Here is a 20,304-nt window from a genome sequence, read left to right on the forward strand (position 1 = left end):
AATGAATAAATGTTGACTAGAATTAATTTCCCATTTGATTTCCTGCTCTGTTGTGGAGAACTGTGTCCAATTTTACCTTATACTTTGCGATCATTGAGTGCAGAGTCTTGAGGTCGAATTGGCTGTTGCTGAGAAGGGAGAAGCCGTAGAGAATGGAGGCTGTAACTCCACAATATGCTGATATCAAATGATTCCCCGCCATTGATAGGGCAATGCGTCCTACCTCTCTTGACCTAAATTTGTTAATAAAAAAAATTATTCCATCCAAATTCGCCTTGTGAGACTTAGTATGAAGGCAAATTCTTATGATAAATATTAAAAATTGCCCTTTTTAAGTTGCGAATCAATTTTTTTCAGAATTTTTCGAAACCGTCTCAGAAACACTAGTTTTGGAAGCTAAATGATGGGGTGATAAACATTTTTTAATCATTACAATTAGTTTTTGTAAATTCAACGTGACAAGTTTAACCCCCAATTTGTGTCTGTACATAATTTCATTTCCAGTTAGAACAAAATGGGCTAATAAGTAAATTCTTCCTCTAGCTTCAAAGTATATATACACTCCTTCTATTAGCAATAGCAAAAATATCAGAAATCAGCACTTTCCAAAGCAGTAGCTTGTATTGTAGTTGATTGGTGACAACGTTTTTGATGTGTTTATTCTAAAAGAAGTTTGAAGGCAGGTTGGGAAAGTTGTATTAAAGGTAATAATTACCATTAATTTTGTGTGTGTTTCATACCATTATTTTGTGTGCACAACAAAATATTTTATAAACAACAAAATTAAAACAAAAACTACAACAAAAAATTATAATGGTTACTCCTAGCATGTTTATACAATTAATTGGTTGACTTTTTGATGGGGGTAAAAATACTAAGAATGGCTAACCTCGAATTGGAAATAGCTAAAAGGTTTTTGGTTAAATACACCTTTATTTTTCAACATTCTCAATAAAATTAGACATCTTTTTTCATCTCATTTGTCCTATTTTTAGTCAGTCATGAAATAGCTGTCAAAATTTATTCTCTCTGTAAGTGTGTCTTATTGTGGAGCATATACTTTCATTGATATTGTGAAAATGAATTTATTATGTTTCATTGGAGAATTAATCCTGTCTGTTAAAACCCTTTCAATGTAAAAAAAATCTTTAAAATGCTAGATTTTTCTACCAAGAACATTTACTCTGCTGAGGAGGGTGTGGAGGCGGAATCTTTAGATGTGGAAGCATGTTGTGCCAGCCATACCTCAACAGCATGATGCAGTATATTTCTCTTTGTGATGAATGGGGATAGTGGGTAACCATATGTCATATCTCTTTAGCTTACCCATATGTCATATGGATAGGCTTAAGATTTAGGTCAAAACAACTTAAGATTCAGTTCTTAAGGCCCTCAATATCATGCTTTTTTCATAGGAATAATTCTTACATGACTGCAAAGAAAAGCTCAGCTTTCAGTCCTGAGTAATTGGACATAGGTTCCCATTCCTTAAAGATAACAAAATTTTGCACAGAGAATAGCATCCATTTGTATTATTTTGAGAGTAGATAAAAATGCTTTTCCCAATTCTGAAAAATGAGGGTGGGGTTAGCACATATACAGGCATAGCTGAGACATGGTACTGGCATGACATATTAGTTGCCAAAAGTATGAAGTATAATGTGGTATCAGTTTAAAAAAATGAATTTTTTTATAAACTGCCATTTGTGCATACACCAGATATGATTACATAATTATAACAGACTTTTTAATAGAATCAAAAATTTTTTATCTTTTGTTGACAAAGGGTTTTGGATTTGCTGATGAAGTGAACAGAATTGTATCTGACTTTTAGGGAATTTAATTTGATTTTAAAGCATGTTTATAGAATACCTATTTACGCAGAAATACTCGTATTATGATTTCATGGTACCTTCATGTTATTGATTTACTTACTCCGTGATTTTGTTTGGTGCTCCAAAACTTGAGTAGAGAGCCACCATGCTATGGTGAGTGTGTGTCACGGCCTTTGGGGGCCCTGTGGATCCATTTGTTGGGACAATCATGCAAATGTCCTCCTTGGTATTTATTTGTACATCATGGGGATAAACTGTGAATTAGAGAATTGATTTTGATAAAGTCAATTCTATTGACTGGAGCCATTGCATATGGGTGAATTTTATATTTGCTCATTTTCAAAATCATGTTGTTGAAAAAAGTTGAATCAAATTGGAAACTAAATCCTTTTGTTAATCTAATCTGAATCCGAATGTTCAGTTAAAATCTTTCTCATTATCAAATCCTAGAACCAAAACCTGAAACCCTTTAAGGGTAAGAAAAATAAGGCAATGAATGAATATAATAATATGTTATAGTATTTGCCTTGCCATAATTTATTTGAATGCATTCCTTTGATTTTTTTGTTACTATAATTGTCTAGAAAGTTTTATGATTTGCCAATAAAATATTTAGGATTTTAGTTCTGAAGTTTGTTTGAAAAAATTCTTGAACACCTAAGAGTGAAATCCAGGTAATGATAGGTTTCAAAGTTAGTTACTATCTAGTAATTTATAAAGCTGTATGAAGACTAAATTTTTAGCCTGAGTTGAGTTTGAGGTACAATGCTATTCTTTACCTTTTCACAAAAATTTATTTCATTGGTTCAATGAGGAAAAACATGCATTGTCTTCCTTATAATAAAAAATTGCTCTAGTTCAGGTTCAGAAAATTCTAACTAATTCTGATGATGAATGGTGTGTTAAATTTACAGATGTTTTCTAGATAATAAATGCTACACCTCTATCATATATGATTTCACTTGACTATAAGTGATACCTCAGGCTTGACTGCATGAAACCTTTTCATTATGGAAAATAAAAGAACAAACTTTATAAGGTTCACTAATATCTATATCTAAATACGTAAATATGCTATAAAACCCAAGTCATGCTTTATTTAAATAAATTAGTGAACGGTACAAAGTTTATTCTTTTATTTTGCTTAACTTAACTATCTCTGGAAAATTTTATGTGATAACTTTCGTCTATGCATATTGCACTCAGGTCATACTTTTTTTGGTATATCATCTGTTACCAGGTGTCATACTTACAAGAACAGTCATCATTTGCAATCATGTCCTCAATGGCCGTTGCGTCCTCCACACCTCCTCCAATCGACACAACTTGTACGTCCCACCCCAGCTGCTGTGAGGCCCATTTCATTTTGGAGCAGGTTTTCGTGTCGAACAGCATAAAACGGCCTCGGACTTCCTTCACTTCTCGTTCGTAATCCTCTGAGAGGGAGTTAAAAATCATTACAGAGGAGGAACGGAGATGATTTCATGTAATGCATTGCCGTGGGCTAGCCAGTGGCATGACTTTACGCAAATGCACATTAAGTGTGAAAATTCTACGGAAGAAGTAGGGGAGTGTGTTGTACCACGAACACTTTTTCAATTTTTTTATATAAACCAAAATATATTTAATGAAGATTCAGTCTAATAGTAAAAATTCAATCCATCAGAGTTGCTTAACATAAGTTTTAAGTTTTAGACTTTTATCGTTACTATTAATGGATATAATTAAAACTTCTAAAAGTGCTTAAAATTGTTCCTTGGTACATCAGGTTCATTTACTTAGGAACACTACATATTGTATCAAGGAGCACAAGTTAGATTGGTGGGAGCAGTAATTAAAAAGTGAAAAAATGGAAATAAATATGACTTGTTTATTAAATTTGAAAATACATTAACGTGTCTTATAAAGAAAATTTACATAACTTAGGTAAATACTCAATTTTAAAATATAACTCCTTTCAAGTAAAAATAAAGTTAGGCTGTACCATCCTAAATTAAGAGCATTCTTTAAAGTCCAACTATATAATGAATTTCATGCAAAAAAGCAAATTATATACATAATGTATAGAATTATGTACATATATAGAACATAAATCACGGCTGACCTCAAAAATCACAAACACAGTAACATGTTCTTAGGTACATCATGGGCTTTTATGAATGAATGAATGAATGCTTTATTGATGCTCTGGGAAACCCATAAGAGCAAAAAACCTAAATACAATTAAACATTCCATCGATTTCACCTATGCTACGATAGCCACTGTTGGAGTGATTAATTTTTGGTAAAAGACATTGATATGCAACCAAAAATTTTTACTATTCAGCATCAAAAACTTCAAACTAGCATCTTCTTTGTGAACATAATCCAAATGAACTCGAGTTCATTTGGATTATGTTCAAATTGATTTTGATCAAATTGACCCATGCTACACTCTAGTGCTTCTTTCAGGTAATAGCTTACTTTAAAGCCCCTAGATCTCAGCTCTTGCCGATAGTTTCAAGTGTTCCTATTCCGAAGTAGACTATGCCCTAAGTACACCACCCTCCCCTACATATATATTTAGATTCATTTGCCCCATTTCTCCGTGGAAAGCATAGAATGGAAAATTACAAGCAGTTGTATGATTGTGAACAAGCACGGGAGCTATTCCATTGGAATCTAGTTTCTGCCTCATCTTGATTCTCTGAAATGAATATAATTATATCTCATCGCTCGAGGAAAATATGAATATTCCCCAAACCCTCTGAGCTGCTGAAATCTATTTAAAAATGGTTGCAAATTTAATTTTATGGTCCCACTATTTGCCAATACAGTAGATTCCGTTTAATGGGTGCACCGGTTACTTGGAGCAGCCGCTTAATTGGGGCAGATCTTGAAGAACAGAACCCAATAGAGGAATATCCCAGAGTATTCTCCGCTTAATTGGGACAGCATGCCACTTTATTGGGCCATGAGTCAGCGACATAGACTCTATACTCGCATCGAAATTTATTTTTTTTGTTTTCAGAATACTATTTTAAATATTTTCCTCCTTTGATTTCATCTTATTTTTCTCAAGTGTTCCTAATCTTGCCCTATTTTGAAAGCTCTTGTTGATAGAATATCCATAAGGGGATAGGACTTTTCTTTAATAGGACTTAGTAAAAGACGTTCATTCCACGTCGCCCGAGGCTGTGAATAATATTTTCAGCTATATTGTTATGATACTTAAAATTGATAATGAATTAAATAAACTCGCTCATTTATTAGTCAAACTAATAATATAATAATTTAAGGTTGCATTATAAACATTCTTTTGTCTTCTTTCTACCATTTCAAAGTTTTTTACGCCCATATACGAGAGAGTTCACCTAATTGGGGCAGCCGCTTAATTGGGGCTAAGTGCGGTAGTCCCGATACCTATGTCCCAATTAACCGGAATCTGCTGTAGTTTCAAGTATTCCTAGGTACACTATGCCCTAAGTACACCACTCACCACTCTATTTATTTAGATTCATTTGCCCCATTTCTCCGTGGAAAGCGTAGAATGGAAAATGACCAGCAGTTGTACGGAAATTTAATTTTATGGTCACACTATTTGCCATTAGTTTCAAGTATTCCTAGGTACACTATGCCATAGGTACACCAGCCTCCCGTACCATTTCCCTTGACCAGGGTTCTGTATGGAATGATGTTAGGAGGAGAAGGCCGACAGCTGAGGTCACTAGCGCCATGAGGGAAGGGTTAGGAAAGAAGGGTGGAGAGAAACCCGGCGACGCACTTTGGGCTGAAATCTTAAATAGCTGGTCAAAAATTTATTTTTTTCACTTTTTTATTTTGGAAATGACGATGACATTTTCTTATTATAGACGAGTCATTGAACATATTATTAATAGAATTTTATTTCCAAATCCTTTTTTTAGACCAGGAGACTTCTGTTAAGTCTACATGAAATGATCTAAAAAAAAATGTTCCTTTTTTTTGAGAAAATTGATGGAAGGATTTTGCTACAGTTACGTTTTATTGTAAAGTGCCTTATTTTAAAGCATGCCATACTAAAAAGAAACATTTTTTGCACCGTGAAAATTTTTATTTTATGGGTAGTATTTTTTACTTTTCATTAATAAGGTAGGGTAGGTAGTTATGGCCGGCCCCACAAGGGAGGGGCGCGCGCCCCCTGCGCCCCCCTCTGTATATGCCACTGTCTCGGCTGACGACGCATGAATCGTTGTCCGCCCGTCGAACGCGAGGCAGCTGCCACCTACCGGTCATAACGGCGTAAGGATAGTTGTATTTCCAAAAATACGGAAATTCATCTCCCATTTATACCCATATTAGGCGTGGATTCTTCATACTTTATCCCTGCGTCTAGGTGGGTTTCGTCACGGCATGTGTGTTTATTATTCTCGTATTTAGGGATAAGGCTAAATCTGTACTAGCTGGGTTTCTTTCCTTTTAATGATCGCAGCGTTGCCATTGGATTTTGGTGGCCATTTCTTTTAAACTAATCGCTATCTTTATAATGTTCAATTCTGGATGAAAATCGAGATACAGTTCGAATCATAATGAAAATATTAGAGTAATGTATTCATCATATGGTTGTAATCATATGGTTCGGGGTCATCCTGAAAATTTCAGCATGATTCCTAATCGGAAGGAGTTGCAAGATATATTTGATCTGGACAAGACGACGAACAGCAAAGCGAGTTTATAAAAAAAAACGTTAAAATCCGCCACTGTTCAGATTTCTTACACGACACCTGGGGCCGTATTCTGTAACTCCAAACCGATCGGTGCGGCATCGATTCGTCGGGTGCGACGTCACACCGACTCCCGGTGAGAAGTCGTGCGATTCTGTACGAACCCGGTCGGTGCGGCACCGACGAGAGGACGGGAGATCGTCGGTAGCCGTACCGACAGCAAAAAGGTGTCGGTACGGCCACAGACTAGTGGGTTTCATGAAGTCCCCGGTGCGCATTGTACGTTTTATTTTGTTTTTACCTCATCACCGAGTAAAGAATGAGGTTTTCTGCAATGTTATCTTTTTCTGCCCCTTCGAATACGCCTCTATAATTCACTGTGTCATCATCTATATTAATTACCTTGACAGAAATGGCAAAATAAGATAATGGTTAATAAAAATGAGGTTTGCTAACATATAATGACTTTCTCTCATTTATGTTACCACTTTCACTCGCTTGTAATAGGCTTTATTTCTCTCTATCATCATTTATTTGCTTCTTTGACATAAAAAAGATATTTTTGATTAAATATGAGTTTTGCCGCAATGTTATCACTTAATATCACTCTGAATAGGCGACTGTTATTTCACTCAATCATCAATTTGGCGTTTCTCTCGGCATAGAAATAAGATCTTTTTATTTAAGTATGAAGTTTGCCACAACGGTATCAGTTTCTTTCATTTGTAACGGGCAACTATATTTCATTTCATCGTCAGCCATAGATTCCCTTGACGATAAAAGAAGATATTTGTTAATAAGTATGAGGTTTACCGCAATATTATCATTTTCTCTCACTTGGAATGCGCAACTTATACATATGTATTTCACCCAATCACAATTTATTTACTTCCTCGTCATTACACTTCTTTTAATTACACCCAGCTCCATATTTTTATAACAATTTCCTAACTTGTTCCTCTAATATTACATTTGAATCCTACGTTCACGTTCCATGGTATGCTATTTTCGTCTGCTACGGTGCCAATGGCATAACCTTCCGTTGATAATATTTATACGGAACTTACTTAATGACAACTATATTACCAAATCATGAATAAATAGCATTATACGGAACCAATATTTAAAAAAAGAAACTACGATCTCAAGGATAGTTTCAATAATTCATTCCAGCAACAACAATCTCCATCACGTACAAACTTTATTGTGATGTTGTATTATTGTTTCCTTCGATTCTGTAGGTACAGCATTACTACCACACATTATATAAGCATTGTTAACAACTTATCCAATATCGTTTATCTTAATCTAGCAATAAGTCGTAATTTCCGCAAATAAAAAGATTGAGAATGACGACAATAAACTGTGCCAATGAGTCTTCTCTTGTTTTTACCCTTCTTTCATTGGTGGAGACACGTGAAACTTCAGTCGGATTTTCCCTGTTTGGGAAGGAGAGGGAATCGTACCGACTGGTTTGAAACCGACGACCTTACAGAATCGCTGAAAGTGTCGTCGTCGGTGCGGAATCCGTTGTCGGTACGGTTTGATGTCCAGTCGGTGGGCTTGAAAGGGAAACCGACCGGTGCGGCACCGACGAAATACAGAATACGGCCCCTGGAACGATAGCAGATTCTCATCCGCCTTTATGTGGTATAATTTTATCTGTAGTCACTTACCTTTGGTGTCATTTGGGTGCAACCCACGTAGCGCACCTCCGCAGATCCACACGCTGAGTTGGACCAAGTAGATCAGGTCGACATTGGTTGTTGCAAAGCAAAGAACGTCCCCTTTCTTGAATCCTAATCGTGTCAATCCACTGGCGATCTTCCTGGTCATTGGTTTTATATCTTTGAACTTGTAAAAGGATCCATCCAGTGTGTCTTGCTTCAAGGAGAAAAAAACATTTCTGAGGAGGTTATTATTAAAGTATTCTACCGATTAAGGTAGCTTTCCATGGAGTACCTTAAGAAGAAATCCGGGAGCCTCTCTTTCCATCATGCACTTCCCTCTTCAACTGACAATAAGACCCACTCCCTTTCATTCTATCTAAGAATCCTATTCTTTTCCTTCATCTCCCTCGTTTACTTAAAACTTCAACATCCCCTCCCCGCTAAGTACTTGCTCCATCCATACCTTCTGTCTCCTCCGTATCTCATGTAAAAGCTGCCTCTCCTAGCCAAACATATCCAGCACTTCGTCATTCCTTTTCCTTTCCGTCCATTTCACCATCTCCATTCTTCTCCACACCCACATCTCGAATGCCTCCAATCTTCTCTCGTCTTCCTTCCTCAATGTCCACGTTTCTGCACCGTAAAGAGCTACACTCCAGATCAGACTCTTCACTAACCTTTTCTTTAAATTCTTACATAGCGAACCTCTCAGAAGCTCCTTCCTATTCACGAACGCCTCCTTTGCTAATGCAATTCTCATCCTAATGTTCTTACTACTGTATCTGTACTCCCTAAATAATTGAATTGCTCAACATCCTCAAGTTTTTCACCACCCACCTTTATCTCAAGTCTCAAATTCCTCGCTCGTGATGCTTCACAATTTTAAGGCGGTAGGACATTGAATTAATTTGAAGAAATTTGGTCGGTGAAAGTGCTTAAATGAAGTGAAACAACTTTTACATTGCATTTCTAATGTATGCCAGAAGATGGATGATAATCAATGTAGTTTGAAGCAGACTGTTCATTTTAGTGTTAACTTCTAGTCGTACTTAACCATGGCTGTGCAAATTTCATTCTGATATTTAAAAATATATTGTTCATATTTATTTAATGTCTGGGAAATGGTGCTACGTTACTCGAAAATTGTATATATTCCGGTGCTGGGGTGTTACTCAATTTTATTTTAAGAGCAATTGAGAAGCTAGCCTGGCTTCGGGGTTGTATGGTGAGTTTATAAATACTGTAGTAACTGAGGAAATTGTTTCTAAGTAGTTTCGGTGTTTTTTTTATGTAAATAATCCATGTACCCGACTTGTTTTAATTTGATTCTTATTTTTGCAATAACTCCTGCTTTAACGCTTGAAGAAAATTGCAACTTGGTGAAGCACAAAATTTTATGAACGCACACGCGAGTAAATGGATACAAACAGCTGTGATAATTCTTGTGAATGAAGAAATAGGTTTTGCTGGATGCATCTTACTGTTTCTTATGAGTGAAATTATTTATTATGAATTCTTGATGTAATATTTATGAACCGTTCTGAAATTCATTTCCTTCTCATTGAAGCATTTCATTCCTTTATTAACTATCTATTGTTGTTTCACATTGTAGCAGCGAGCACAGAGCCCCTGCTGCCAATCTATCAATACGGTGGTTTCCTATTATTTTTTTAATTGCATAAATCGAAAGATAATTACTTCTGGAGTACGTATTCCACGCTTTTAGATTTTTAAATGGCGATATCTATTTTTCGCGTTTAAGTGAAAAGTGAAAATTTTCAAGCGTGCGAAAACGCGACGGCTAAGTATGAATGCTAGGAAAAACTCCGTGTGACGTCGTTCTGGTTCCCGCTGCCGCAAGTGAGGTGACCTTGGGGCGAGGCTTTGAGCGCTGATACGACGCTGGATGCTAGCAGGTAGCAGAGTACCCTGCTAGCAGGCAGCGCTTGGCTTAAATAAGAATTATTAATACCTTATCAAACGAAGAAAACTTCCCGGCCTTAGCCAGTTTTTATAGGTGATTATTAAGACATGTTTCCCTGAGCTCTGTGCCTTATGCATGCATTGGTAATCTCAGACGATGTAAAACTCCTATCTACTCGTATAGAAACTAGGTCCGTGTGACGTCACGTGGAGTGGCATCGCATGGGCGCCAATCTGGCCTTTTTCAAATGAGGATAAAATTGACCCTTGCCATTCGTCTAAACCGGTATTTCTAAAACCAAATAATTTGTATATTATGAATACACTAACGGTGGGTAACGAATCGCAATCAATGCCTTTCGTTTTCTTTGGTGAAGGAAAGTACCGTATTATGTTTGACGAAATGCACATTACATTAATTCTCTAATAAGAATTTACCGTTTTTCGCATGCCTTTACGCGTGCACATGCCAAAAAATTGACTGTATGGCTTATTCCCAGTCTCTGCTATATACCATGATCGTTAGTAGTCAATGACATTAGTTCATTATTGCGTCGGAGACACCTAAGTCGATTTTAATACATTGGTGAATGAGGTATAGGGTTATCGGAACTCTATATTTAGCTGTGTTTACATTACACTGAGTAACATGTTAAATAAACAAGTAACATATAACTTTTTTTACGAAAAAATTACAAATCCGTGTAACACATCACATGTGATATTGCGTTATAAAGCAAAAAATTCGCATTTTACAACACGTTTTTATTTTCCCGAACGGAGCGGAGCACGAATTGGATATTGGATTGTGGACCCACTGACACACACCAATTTCTAGCCCAATATCCGTTTCACAATATTGGACACAATTTCTCGCCCAATCTGGAATTTAGAACAGGTTCTATTTTCTCGCGGCCAATCTTCAATCAGAAATCAGTCTTGTCGACTCCTAGTGGCCAAAACTAGAAGCTCTTTGCAAAACATTCGGTTTGGCTATTAAGGCCGCTTTACACGGTGAATGATCTTTCGAAGGATCATTCGAATGACCATCATTCACCGTGTATAACGGAAATTTCCTGTATTCGAATGATCATTCGAATGAAATTTCAGGCCTGTTCTAATATGTTCGAATGATTTCCGTGAATGATATGAGCGCACGGCGTCCATCTTGCCATTGGCATCCACCTCGAAATTTTATTATAATATATAAAAACTTTGGAAGCATGACAACCCATGAAATAGCTCAAATAATTAATATATACTTTGAGAGAACATAAATTCACAAACATCAACTATCTAAAGTGGGTAATTCGGAAATAACATTTCGGATATTTAATGAATAAAAACGTCGTGTTTCTCCTCGATTGCGTCTATATTTTGTTTAATTTACAATTATTAAACTATTTTCCATGATTTGAGCGCTAAATTTTCGGGTGAAAGTTCCAATTAATGACACAACCTCTGTTTATTCGATGAACACATTCCAGCCAAAACGAGCCGCTACGTGGCTCACCTATGAGATCACAATATTGCCTATCTCACCTTGCCTATTCAAGGAACTCACCCGAATGAAATTTCGAGCAATTCGGGAATATCTTTGCCGCACCACGAAATAGTTATTAAATTCACAATTATTATGCCACCTCCCATTCTGTAGCTCATCAATCAATCATTGGCAATCAGTCTGCGTCTTGAGATGCTCTTTTGTCATTTTGTGTTATGTGGCGTTCTCTAGTGGGGTATTAGAACACTATGACGGCCAATATTTGTGTAAATATTGGTACGTGTCGTACGATGCGTAAAGCCCAATATTTTAACCAATATTGCGCGCCGATATATTGGCCAATAAATTGGAAAGTGTCATACGGGCTTTAGTGTTCGTCGACTAGACAAATACTGCAGGTAAAGATAAAAAATTTTGACTTTTATATGTGTTTCTGAGATAAACTCGCTGAAATTCGACGTAACTCTTAATATTGTCGGCGTCAACCGAATTCATCGAAGGAAAAGCACCTTCGCATGCATTTGCTTGACCAACATCTGGAATAAGAATCCGGTGTTTCACAAATTACTCACCACCCAAATTTGGTCCTGCAGTAGTTCATAGTTCATATCCAGGCTTTCGAATAGAAAATCTGTGATGCTTACATCCGGAGTACTTTTGATAAGACTCTTGTACGGAGATTTCACAATGTTTGTGTCGTTGGATCCCATTTTATTGCTGTTGTATCACCTGTCGAGAGGAAAGTGGAGTTATAATTTATACTGTAGCGAAATTATGGAGAAAGTATTTGAATCTTTTACAATTAATATTTCGCTTCAGAGTGACTAAAAATTTGTGATGAGGAAAGTTTATTTCATCGATATTTTATTTCTGTTAATTTCATCGCCGTGATCGATTTTGTATTCTATTTTTATTCGATTAAAAAATAGTATAGAAAATAATATAAATGATAAATATACTAAATAAAAATAAATAACATTATAAAAACACTTTGGAAATTATAAGATGGGGATGCGTGTAGACATGTTTTTTTGGTTATTGTGTTATTATTACATTAGGATGCTGCTTTGATTAGAAAAATCTTCTTTGATAAGGGAGACGGTTATAGAAAGCTTCGCAGTTCACACTGGCTGAAGACCTTATGTCACTTAACAAATCTAAGGTAGTAATTATACTTATAATTTTGTGGTCGTTCTTTACCAGGTCCTTCTTTATTTGACAGAGAAAGCCTTGATCTGTGATGTTACTCATGGTGGTTACGGATGAATGCGTTAATTTCAACGATTTTTATTTCATGTGGCACCAGACCTTGTAATGAACTGTGCATTCTCCTGTTTTGTTTTGAAAAAATCATCGATGTTCAATATTTGTCTTTGCCCGGACCAGTGCGCAGACCACTTCGCTATCCAGGTTCCTGATTTTCCCGCGCAATCCAGCTTCGGTGCAATCGCCATGGAAACCAGTAAAGCGGGTAACGTAGTGGCCTGCGCAGTGGCCCGGAAAGCCATATGGCTCGTGGTTCGATTTCCGGTGCGAAGGAATTTTTCTCACGGCGACCCTTGTAAATTTCACCGCCGTTCACGCGGCAGGGTTGACACATTGCACATTACGCTGTCAACTTGAGATTTGTTTTGAGGAGATTGGTTTTTTTTCAGAATTCGTCACTACCTCATTGTTGAAAATTTAACCTGAGTATTTTATCAGATATGGAAGTTTTATGCTTGAGCTATATTTAAATGTTAATAAGGCCGATATTTTCAAAATATTAGCGTAAGTTGCAAACGAGAAATGCTTAACGCAAAAGGACAGAATACGATCCGGGAGTAATGGGTCACCTTATAAGAAAGTATTAATCGGAGCTTCGAGTATTTTTTAATTCCTGGACGGATCTTACTATCTGAGGAAACGTACTTTTTTTTATCGACCCTAGGGCGAATAATGTAGATGTTACGTCTCTATTTTTGCTCGTAGGCAGCGAATGCAGTTTTCCGAACCATGATGGGACACCAGGGGGATTCCGGGGGAACTCTGCATATTACTGTGCGAGACAGTTGCAGATGTGTTTGGCAGGGGGTGAACTATCACCAATATGCACCAAAAGATAGAAATTTACTTCCACTATTATGCACTACACAACATATACGCTATTGGATTGATTTGTATCTTACTTAGGGATATATATGCTTTAGAAGCTAGGACATGCAAAACATGTCGTTAGAAAATCTTGGAAAACTGAGAAGCATGCATTAAGGAATAGGTACAGGTTACACTGCCAGTCAACTAACCTATTTCTAAGTCCTAACTCGACCGTTATAGTCTCTTATCGATCGCTGAAATGACGATATTCGATATATATTATATTTTCTTTCGTCTATCTGTCTTATTTTATTTTTATGATCTGATCTGTCGTATTATGTTGGCATTCATAAGATACGGCTCAGTGGGAAAATTAACTGCTCTTGAAATTTCATAATGGGTTTCGTCTAGTTTTCAATCCACGGTCTGGCAGTGATTCCCATCGTTGTTGGTAATGGAGGTTAGTAACACTATTAAGACAATCGAAACGGCTTTTCACATACCTGGCTGCTGTTCTCTGTACACGTTCTGAGAATGTTCGCTCTGAGCTCTACAGACTCTTTGTTTTCGGTCGCTGCCTGATCGTCTTCTGCCTTCCTATGAGCGTAGTTCGAGTTTTTTTTGTTATCTCACTGGTTTTATTGGTCTAGCATGTCGTCTTGACAGTGATTTCATGCCGTGCAAACATCATCTCCTTCCAATGCATCCGCGGTCCTGGTCGCTCCCCGCCGATGACTTGCATTATTTACGATAGAAATCCCCCCTTATCTAAACTCATTAAAGTAAATTTTCTAGGATTTTATCTGCGAAACACTTTTAAATCTGATTTTTTTAACCGATAATTTTTCGAATCATTATCATCATGATTTCTTTCGTTTTCTTTCTCTTGACCTCCATGTTTTATGTTGATCCAGTGTCTTAAAGTACATAGGTGTTGAAGAATTTTAAATGCAGCTTTTTGCCTAGGTTTCGGTATATTTATACACTTTCACCCGGGCTATGGACTAAAACAGAATCCATGATTACATTACAAAAAAGGCATATTAGGTTATAATTTTTTTACAATTATAAAATTGTAGAAGGAAAATAATTCAACTGTAAAATAATTTAAAATAGGAGACTTGAATTTTGACGCAAAACCATATTTCAAAATTATAGTCTGTTCTTTTTAATTAATTTACTACTGAATTGTTTTTTATTGATGTTATTTCATTGTAAAAAAAACTTTTTTTTAACTTCTTATGCCTTCTTTTATGTGTCAAAAGTATGTACTCATATTCATTCATAGTTCTGATGACGGTGTATTAATATACCGGAAAAAGTTGGCAAAAAGTTGCATTTAAAATTCTTCAAGACCTACAGTCCAAGATACTGAATAAACATCATGAATAATATACATAAACTGAACTGATATAATTAAAAAGATTAAAAAACACGATTTAAAAAGAAACAGTAAGAAATGAACTAAAAAGTAGAAAAAAAGCTCTTTATCACCCTGAGAGTAAAGTATCTGCGGTGATTAGGTTTATTACAAGTGACTGTAGAAGAGTAAACGTGGGTAAACAGCGCAGATTTATAATGCGTTCCTCACGTTGCCATTATCAATACTAACCTCCCAATTCGTCCCATTATTTCACCTGACTCTGCTATAATAGCCACATCGCTGAACGCAGTGGCGTAACAAGGAATATGCTTTGGGAGGGGGGGGGGGATGGGATGGCCTTGGTTGCCCCTCCCCCCCAAGCAATGAGGGTTCGGGAAAATTTTTGAAAATTGACAATTCTGGAAATACATCTTACATCATTTTGGCGCTAAAAAAATGACTTAAAATAGATTAAATGTTAAAACTAGACATTAGCTTTAAATATTTTTTTATTTCTCTGAGGCTTTAGGGGGGGGTGATCCATGATGGATCCATCCCCTTATCCCCCCATAGTTACGCCACTGGCTGATCGCATATATTGCTATCTTGATTGGAATAATACTAGTGAATAAGGATTGGAACGTAATATTTAATATCTTAACCCAATCAGCGCCCACGATTTATTCTCCGAGATATGAAAAGCTTATTTTTTTTTAACTTTCGGTGCACTTTTTGCCATTTTTGGAAATAGCGTGTTTTTTAATCTTTGTTTATTTTCTTTTTATTTTCTACTTCTGGGTGGTGAATCGTACGAACGCTTAAGCCAGAGTTGATAACTAAATTGCTGACGAAGAAAATTAAAACTAATACCATATATTGAGAACATTTAAAACTGTTTTTGTCTGTCGGAATGAGCCTGCGGCCTTCCCTGGTAATTTTGCCAGATCTTATAATTTTTGTTTTCCGTTTTTCCTTTATGGATTTTTTCGGTGATTTCTAATCTACTTACATTAACTCCTTGGCTCACCTAACAGTTCTTGGCTTCCAGGCTTTCTAACTGTTACAAGGCGTGGACTAATGGCTTCCACAATGACTTTGGTGTCATCAACTATCTTCTCCGCGATATTCAAGTTCCTAATTACTATCGACTTTTTGACCCCCAAATGCCCTAAAAAGTAGAAACAATTGGCAACACTGTAATATATAGAAAATTTAGAGTTTCGAAAATTTCTCCTAGGGTTTCTGTCGATTTTGGAGAGGTACAGTATCGGATCTATGGGAGGGGGGGAATAAATGATTCCATTTGCGATTGCCAGATTAATATTTGGTGGTGTAGTTATTATGATAGGGTCTGTTGATATAATGGGACGAAGTGCATGAATAGGAGTCAGTGGCTTAGCGAGGTAGGAGGTTCGGGGGGTCCGGACACCACTGAAATATAAAAACAGTCACCTTTCTTCCTAAAAGAAAACAAATTATTGAAAGATCAGGAATTTACCAAGGATTTCTTTGATAAATGAAGTTTTTTTCTTATGAAAAGTTAAAAATTAATTGTTTGAGGCGTAACGTGGTGAAAGCGATTCATAATTAACATTAAAAAGAAGAACTTCGTGCTTTCACATTTATATTTATTCACGACCATTGTTTCAACGTTAGACGTCATCATCAGGTGAACTCTACAGAGGTCCATCACATCCTTTTATACCAGGCTAGGAGGGGTAGGGAGGAAGGTAATTAGGTTGAACGGATTGGTCAACAGAGAAGAGGGAGGGGGAAAAACTAACTTCTTCCTAACTTCTTTCATACCATATGACCAAGTTTTTATCCCCCTCCCTCTTCTCTGTTGACCAATCCGTTCAACCTAATTACCTTCCTCCCTACCCCTCCTAGCCTGGTATAAAAGGATGTGATGGACCTCTGTAGAGTTCACCTGATGATGACGTCTAACGTTGAAACCATGGTCGTGAATAAATATTAATGTGAAAGCACAAAGTTCTTCTTTTTAATGTTAAGTGTAAAAATTAGTTTAAAACCATCTACTTAATACGCTGTTTTTTAAAAGATTTCCCCCCTGGTCTTGGACCCCGCCCCCCGAGCGAAAATCCTGGCAACTCCCCAGCTAGGAGTGATAATGGCGTGAGGAATGCATCATAAATGTAGTGGCGTAAGGAATACATCGTGCATGATACGTGAGGAATGCCTCGTAAATCTTCGCTATTTACCCACGTGCGTCATTTTCGCCTCATTTGTTTATCATGAGTGGCGTAACTAGAAGTTCGAGAACTGGGCTTTTCCGAGAAAAATGGCTGGAATTGGTGGAAATTCCGGACTTGATTCCTCGAACCAATTTTTGGAAGCCACAGATATATTTCTAGGTTGGAAGTGCCTCACGATGTTTTCCTCACGGTGGCGCGTTCATATTTGACGTATATTAGCCTAAATCTTAACAACGCTAATTATTAATAATACCTACTTTTAAACAGAAAAGATATAACAGTGAATAGTTATTTAAAATATAACAAACAGCCTTTTTCCCGAAACAGTATAAAATTTTTTTAAAGCTTTAATTTTAAATATTTTTTTTTAAGTTCATGTTGTTTTTCATAATGTATTTTTGTGAAATATAAAAAAATCAACTTTTGAAAATCAAAATTTCGGAAAGGACTGGTCTTGAACTCGTATCCTCCGTCAACTTTCAGTGTGAAAAGTCCTATCAGAGTCGTCTGAGTTGTCGATAATGCACCACATAGTTACACTATGAGGGAGTAGTGTAGAGCAGTGGTTCCCAACCCTTTATGTCTAGCGACCCACCTTTCAATTTTTTCCATTTTCGCGACCCACCCCTACCCCACCCATAATTATACACACACATACAAATACGTATGTATACATATTGTACACTTAAGCGGTATTAATATACATTTGGTCAATCTTATGAAATGGAAACATACTAAGTATAAAAACTTAAGGATATGGGAAATGTAAATAAACATGTACACATCTTAGTAATGAAAAAAACTATACAAAATTGGTTTATTATAATTACTCAATATTACAATTAAACGTCTCTCTACGTTTCACTGTAGTGTTGGATAGGGATATTTGATCTATCTTTTTACCTGATTTTTCGTCAAGCAGAAGTGCCCAGATATCCTGCCGTGTGCGGAGCACCATTTTTTGCTATTAGCAATGACAGGTGGTATGAGGCCATAGTAATTTTTTTATTACTTTGCCCTGATGATACATTCTCCATATTTGAACGAGTCGAAAACAGTTCCGCTTTCTTACTTTGAAAAAATGTCAAAGGTTTATATTCAGGGTGTTTCGTCGAAATATGCCTCTGAGGTTTTGAAGGTTTCATTCTTTCATTAGCCAAGGTTTCAAAACAAAGTACGCATTGAGGTATAGGTTCTTCATCCGTACCTATGAATGTAAATCCGTATTGAATGTATTCAGGACAATATTTTCGAAATATTTTTTCCCTATCTTAACATTTGACGATACTCGAGGCATTTTAATGTCATTGCTAGTAGAAGGCCGATTGAGCTCACTTACGTCAGTAGATTCCTTTTTTCTCTTAACGCATGATCCAGTTTTCAGCCACTTCTCCATCACCAACTACTTAACATGCAACCCAAACACCAAAACTTTTAAACCGAAACAACGCTAGAAAAAGTATCAAGCCACTATCGTCTGTACTTACGCGTGCAAAGTCGTTGCCAGACTGAGAATAACAACCGAGATCTGCGCGAGTGAGAAAGCGATGTGTGCGGTGCGGCGGCGGTGTTGCCAGATCGTGCATAAGCACTGTTACGCTATTGTTTTCGTTTCAATGTAATAGGCAAGCATTGTACCAAGATTTTTTATGTTAAAAAAATAATAAAAATGACACATACATAAAATTAAAATTATCTGGTGAATCAGTTAAATTTGGTACATTTTCAAGAGCCACGCCGCGACCCACTTAAATTCCGCTCGCGACCCACTAGTGGGTCGCGACCCACTGGTTGGGAAACGCTGGTGTAGAGAATTGCCATCCATAGGACAAGGAAGAGTTCTAGCAGAGTCCTCTATATTTCCATATGATAACTACTGAGAGAGTAGTGTTGAGAAAGCAATCTAGAGGACTCTGAGTTCTAGAAGAAACTTACGCCATCTAAGGAGAAAGTTTAAGACTATTTTTCTTTATGGTAATTTAGTTAATTAATTAGAGGACTTGTTATCAAGAGCAAGCAAGTATACAAAATTTTAAGCCGATCGGACAATGGGAAGTGGGTTAAAAACCAATTACAAGATTCCATTGATGAAACACGTGCGAAGCAGCCGAAGAGAAAGTGAGAAAAATGGATTACTTTTATTATTATTATTGCATAAGTTACAATTTGGCAACTGGCCAGGTGGTAACATGTATATACAAAAAGAAAAACACAACATCCCCACAAAGTCACATATCAACTAGACAGTTGTACAAATTTTAAAATTTCTAAAAAATTAATACTTTTTCTGCTTTTTCTCAAATATTTTTACATTACGAGGAAAGGGCTCAAATAACTCTGCAGGCAATCTGTTCCATCTTCAATTGTTTTTTCAGGTATGAAATTTTTTTAACATTGGTCCTTTGCGCCCGGAATTTGATTTTGAACTGATGATCGTTCCTACCAATGAAATAGGTTTTCCCACTTCATTGCTTAATTCCCTCCATGCTTTATCCCCTTTGTATATTTTATACATACCGCAGAGTCGGTTTCTCTTTCTCTTACTTTCCAAAGATTCCCACCCCAGTATTTTTAACATGCCTGATAGGCTCTCTATCCTCCGATGCCTACCCAAAACGTATCGAGCCGCTTTTCTTTGAACTCTCTCCAAAGCCTTTATATGCCCCACAGGGAAACCCTTATGCTTCGCCGTCTTTTCGATTTCTCATCTCTTTTTCGCAGTGTGTCATCATTATCCAATTCTTTCTCTCAGGTCTTCAATTATTTATTTCTTTCCCAATATTTCCTCTAGAGGACGCATCACGTTCGCGTGATTCAGAGTCCTCTTGATTGCCTTATAATAAGTAAGATGTAGAGTCGTAGTAGGCCAACATTCTTTAGTTTGAGAATACCGGGGCTAGCCAGTGTGATATCTTTACGGAGTCACCCGCAATTCACCAATTGTGCTAAAAATCCACAGAGGAAAAAATCATTCGCCTTGACCAGGGTTCGAACCCGGATTGTTAGATGGGTCAACTATGGAACCCAGTTTAGTC

General features: G+C 36.7%; 1 protein-coding gene across 3 annotated transcripts in view; it reads right to left on the reverse strand.

Moving 5' to 3' along the window:
• LOC124162715 (luciferin 4-monooxygenase-like) overlaps window positions 1–18,828 on the reverse strand; it is a 29,580-nt gene extending 10,752 nt beyond the window's left edge. The window contains exons 1-6 of one of the 3 annotated variants that reach the window (XM_046539326.1): window positions 18,757–18,828; window positions 12,187–12,343; window positions 8,194–8,401; window positions 3,089–3,271; window positions 1,936–2,089; window positions 77–233 (exon numbers count right to left, since the gene is read on the reverse strand). In XM_046539326.1, coding sequence (XP_046395282.1) covers window positions 77–233; window positions 1,936–2,089; window positions 3,089–3,271; window positions 8,194–8,401; window positions 12,187–12,324 — 840 coding nt within the window. In that variant the 5' untranslated portion in view covers window positions 12,325–12,343; window positions 18,757–18,828. Of the gene's footprint in view, window positions 1–76; window positions 234–1,935; window positions 2,090–3,088; window positions 3,272–8,193; window positions 8,402–12,186; window positions 12,344–14,193; window positions 14,284–18,608; window positions 18,700–18,756 lie in introns of those variants that run through there. The other 2 variants (XM_046539327.1, XM_046539325.1) reach the window with 2 other exon arrangements.
• Window positions 18,829–20,304: the final 1,476 nt, after the last annotated feature.

This window comes from Ischnura elegans, chromosome 7, assembly GCF_921293095.1.
Source record: "Ischnura elegans chromosome 7, ioIscEleg1.1, whole genome shotgun sequence".
NCBI classification, from domain to species: Eukaryota; Metazoa; Arthropoda; class Insecta; order Odonata; family Coenagrionidae; genus Ischnura; species Ischnura elegans.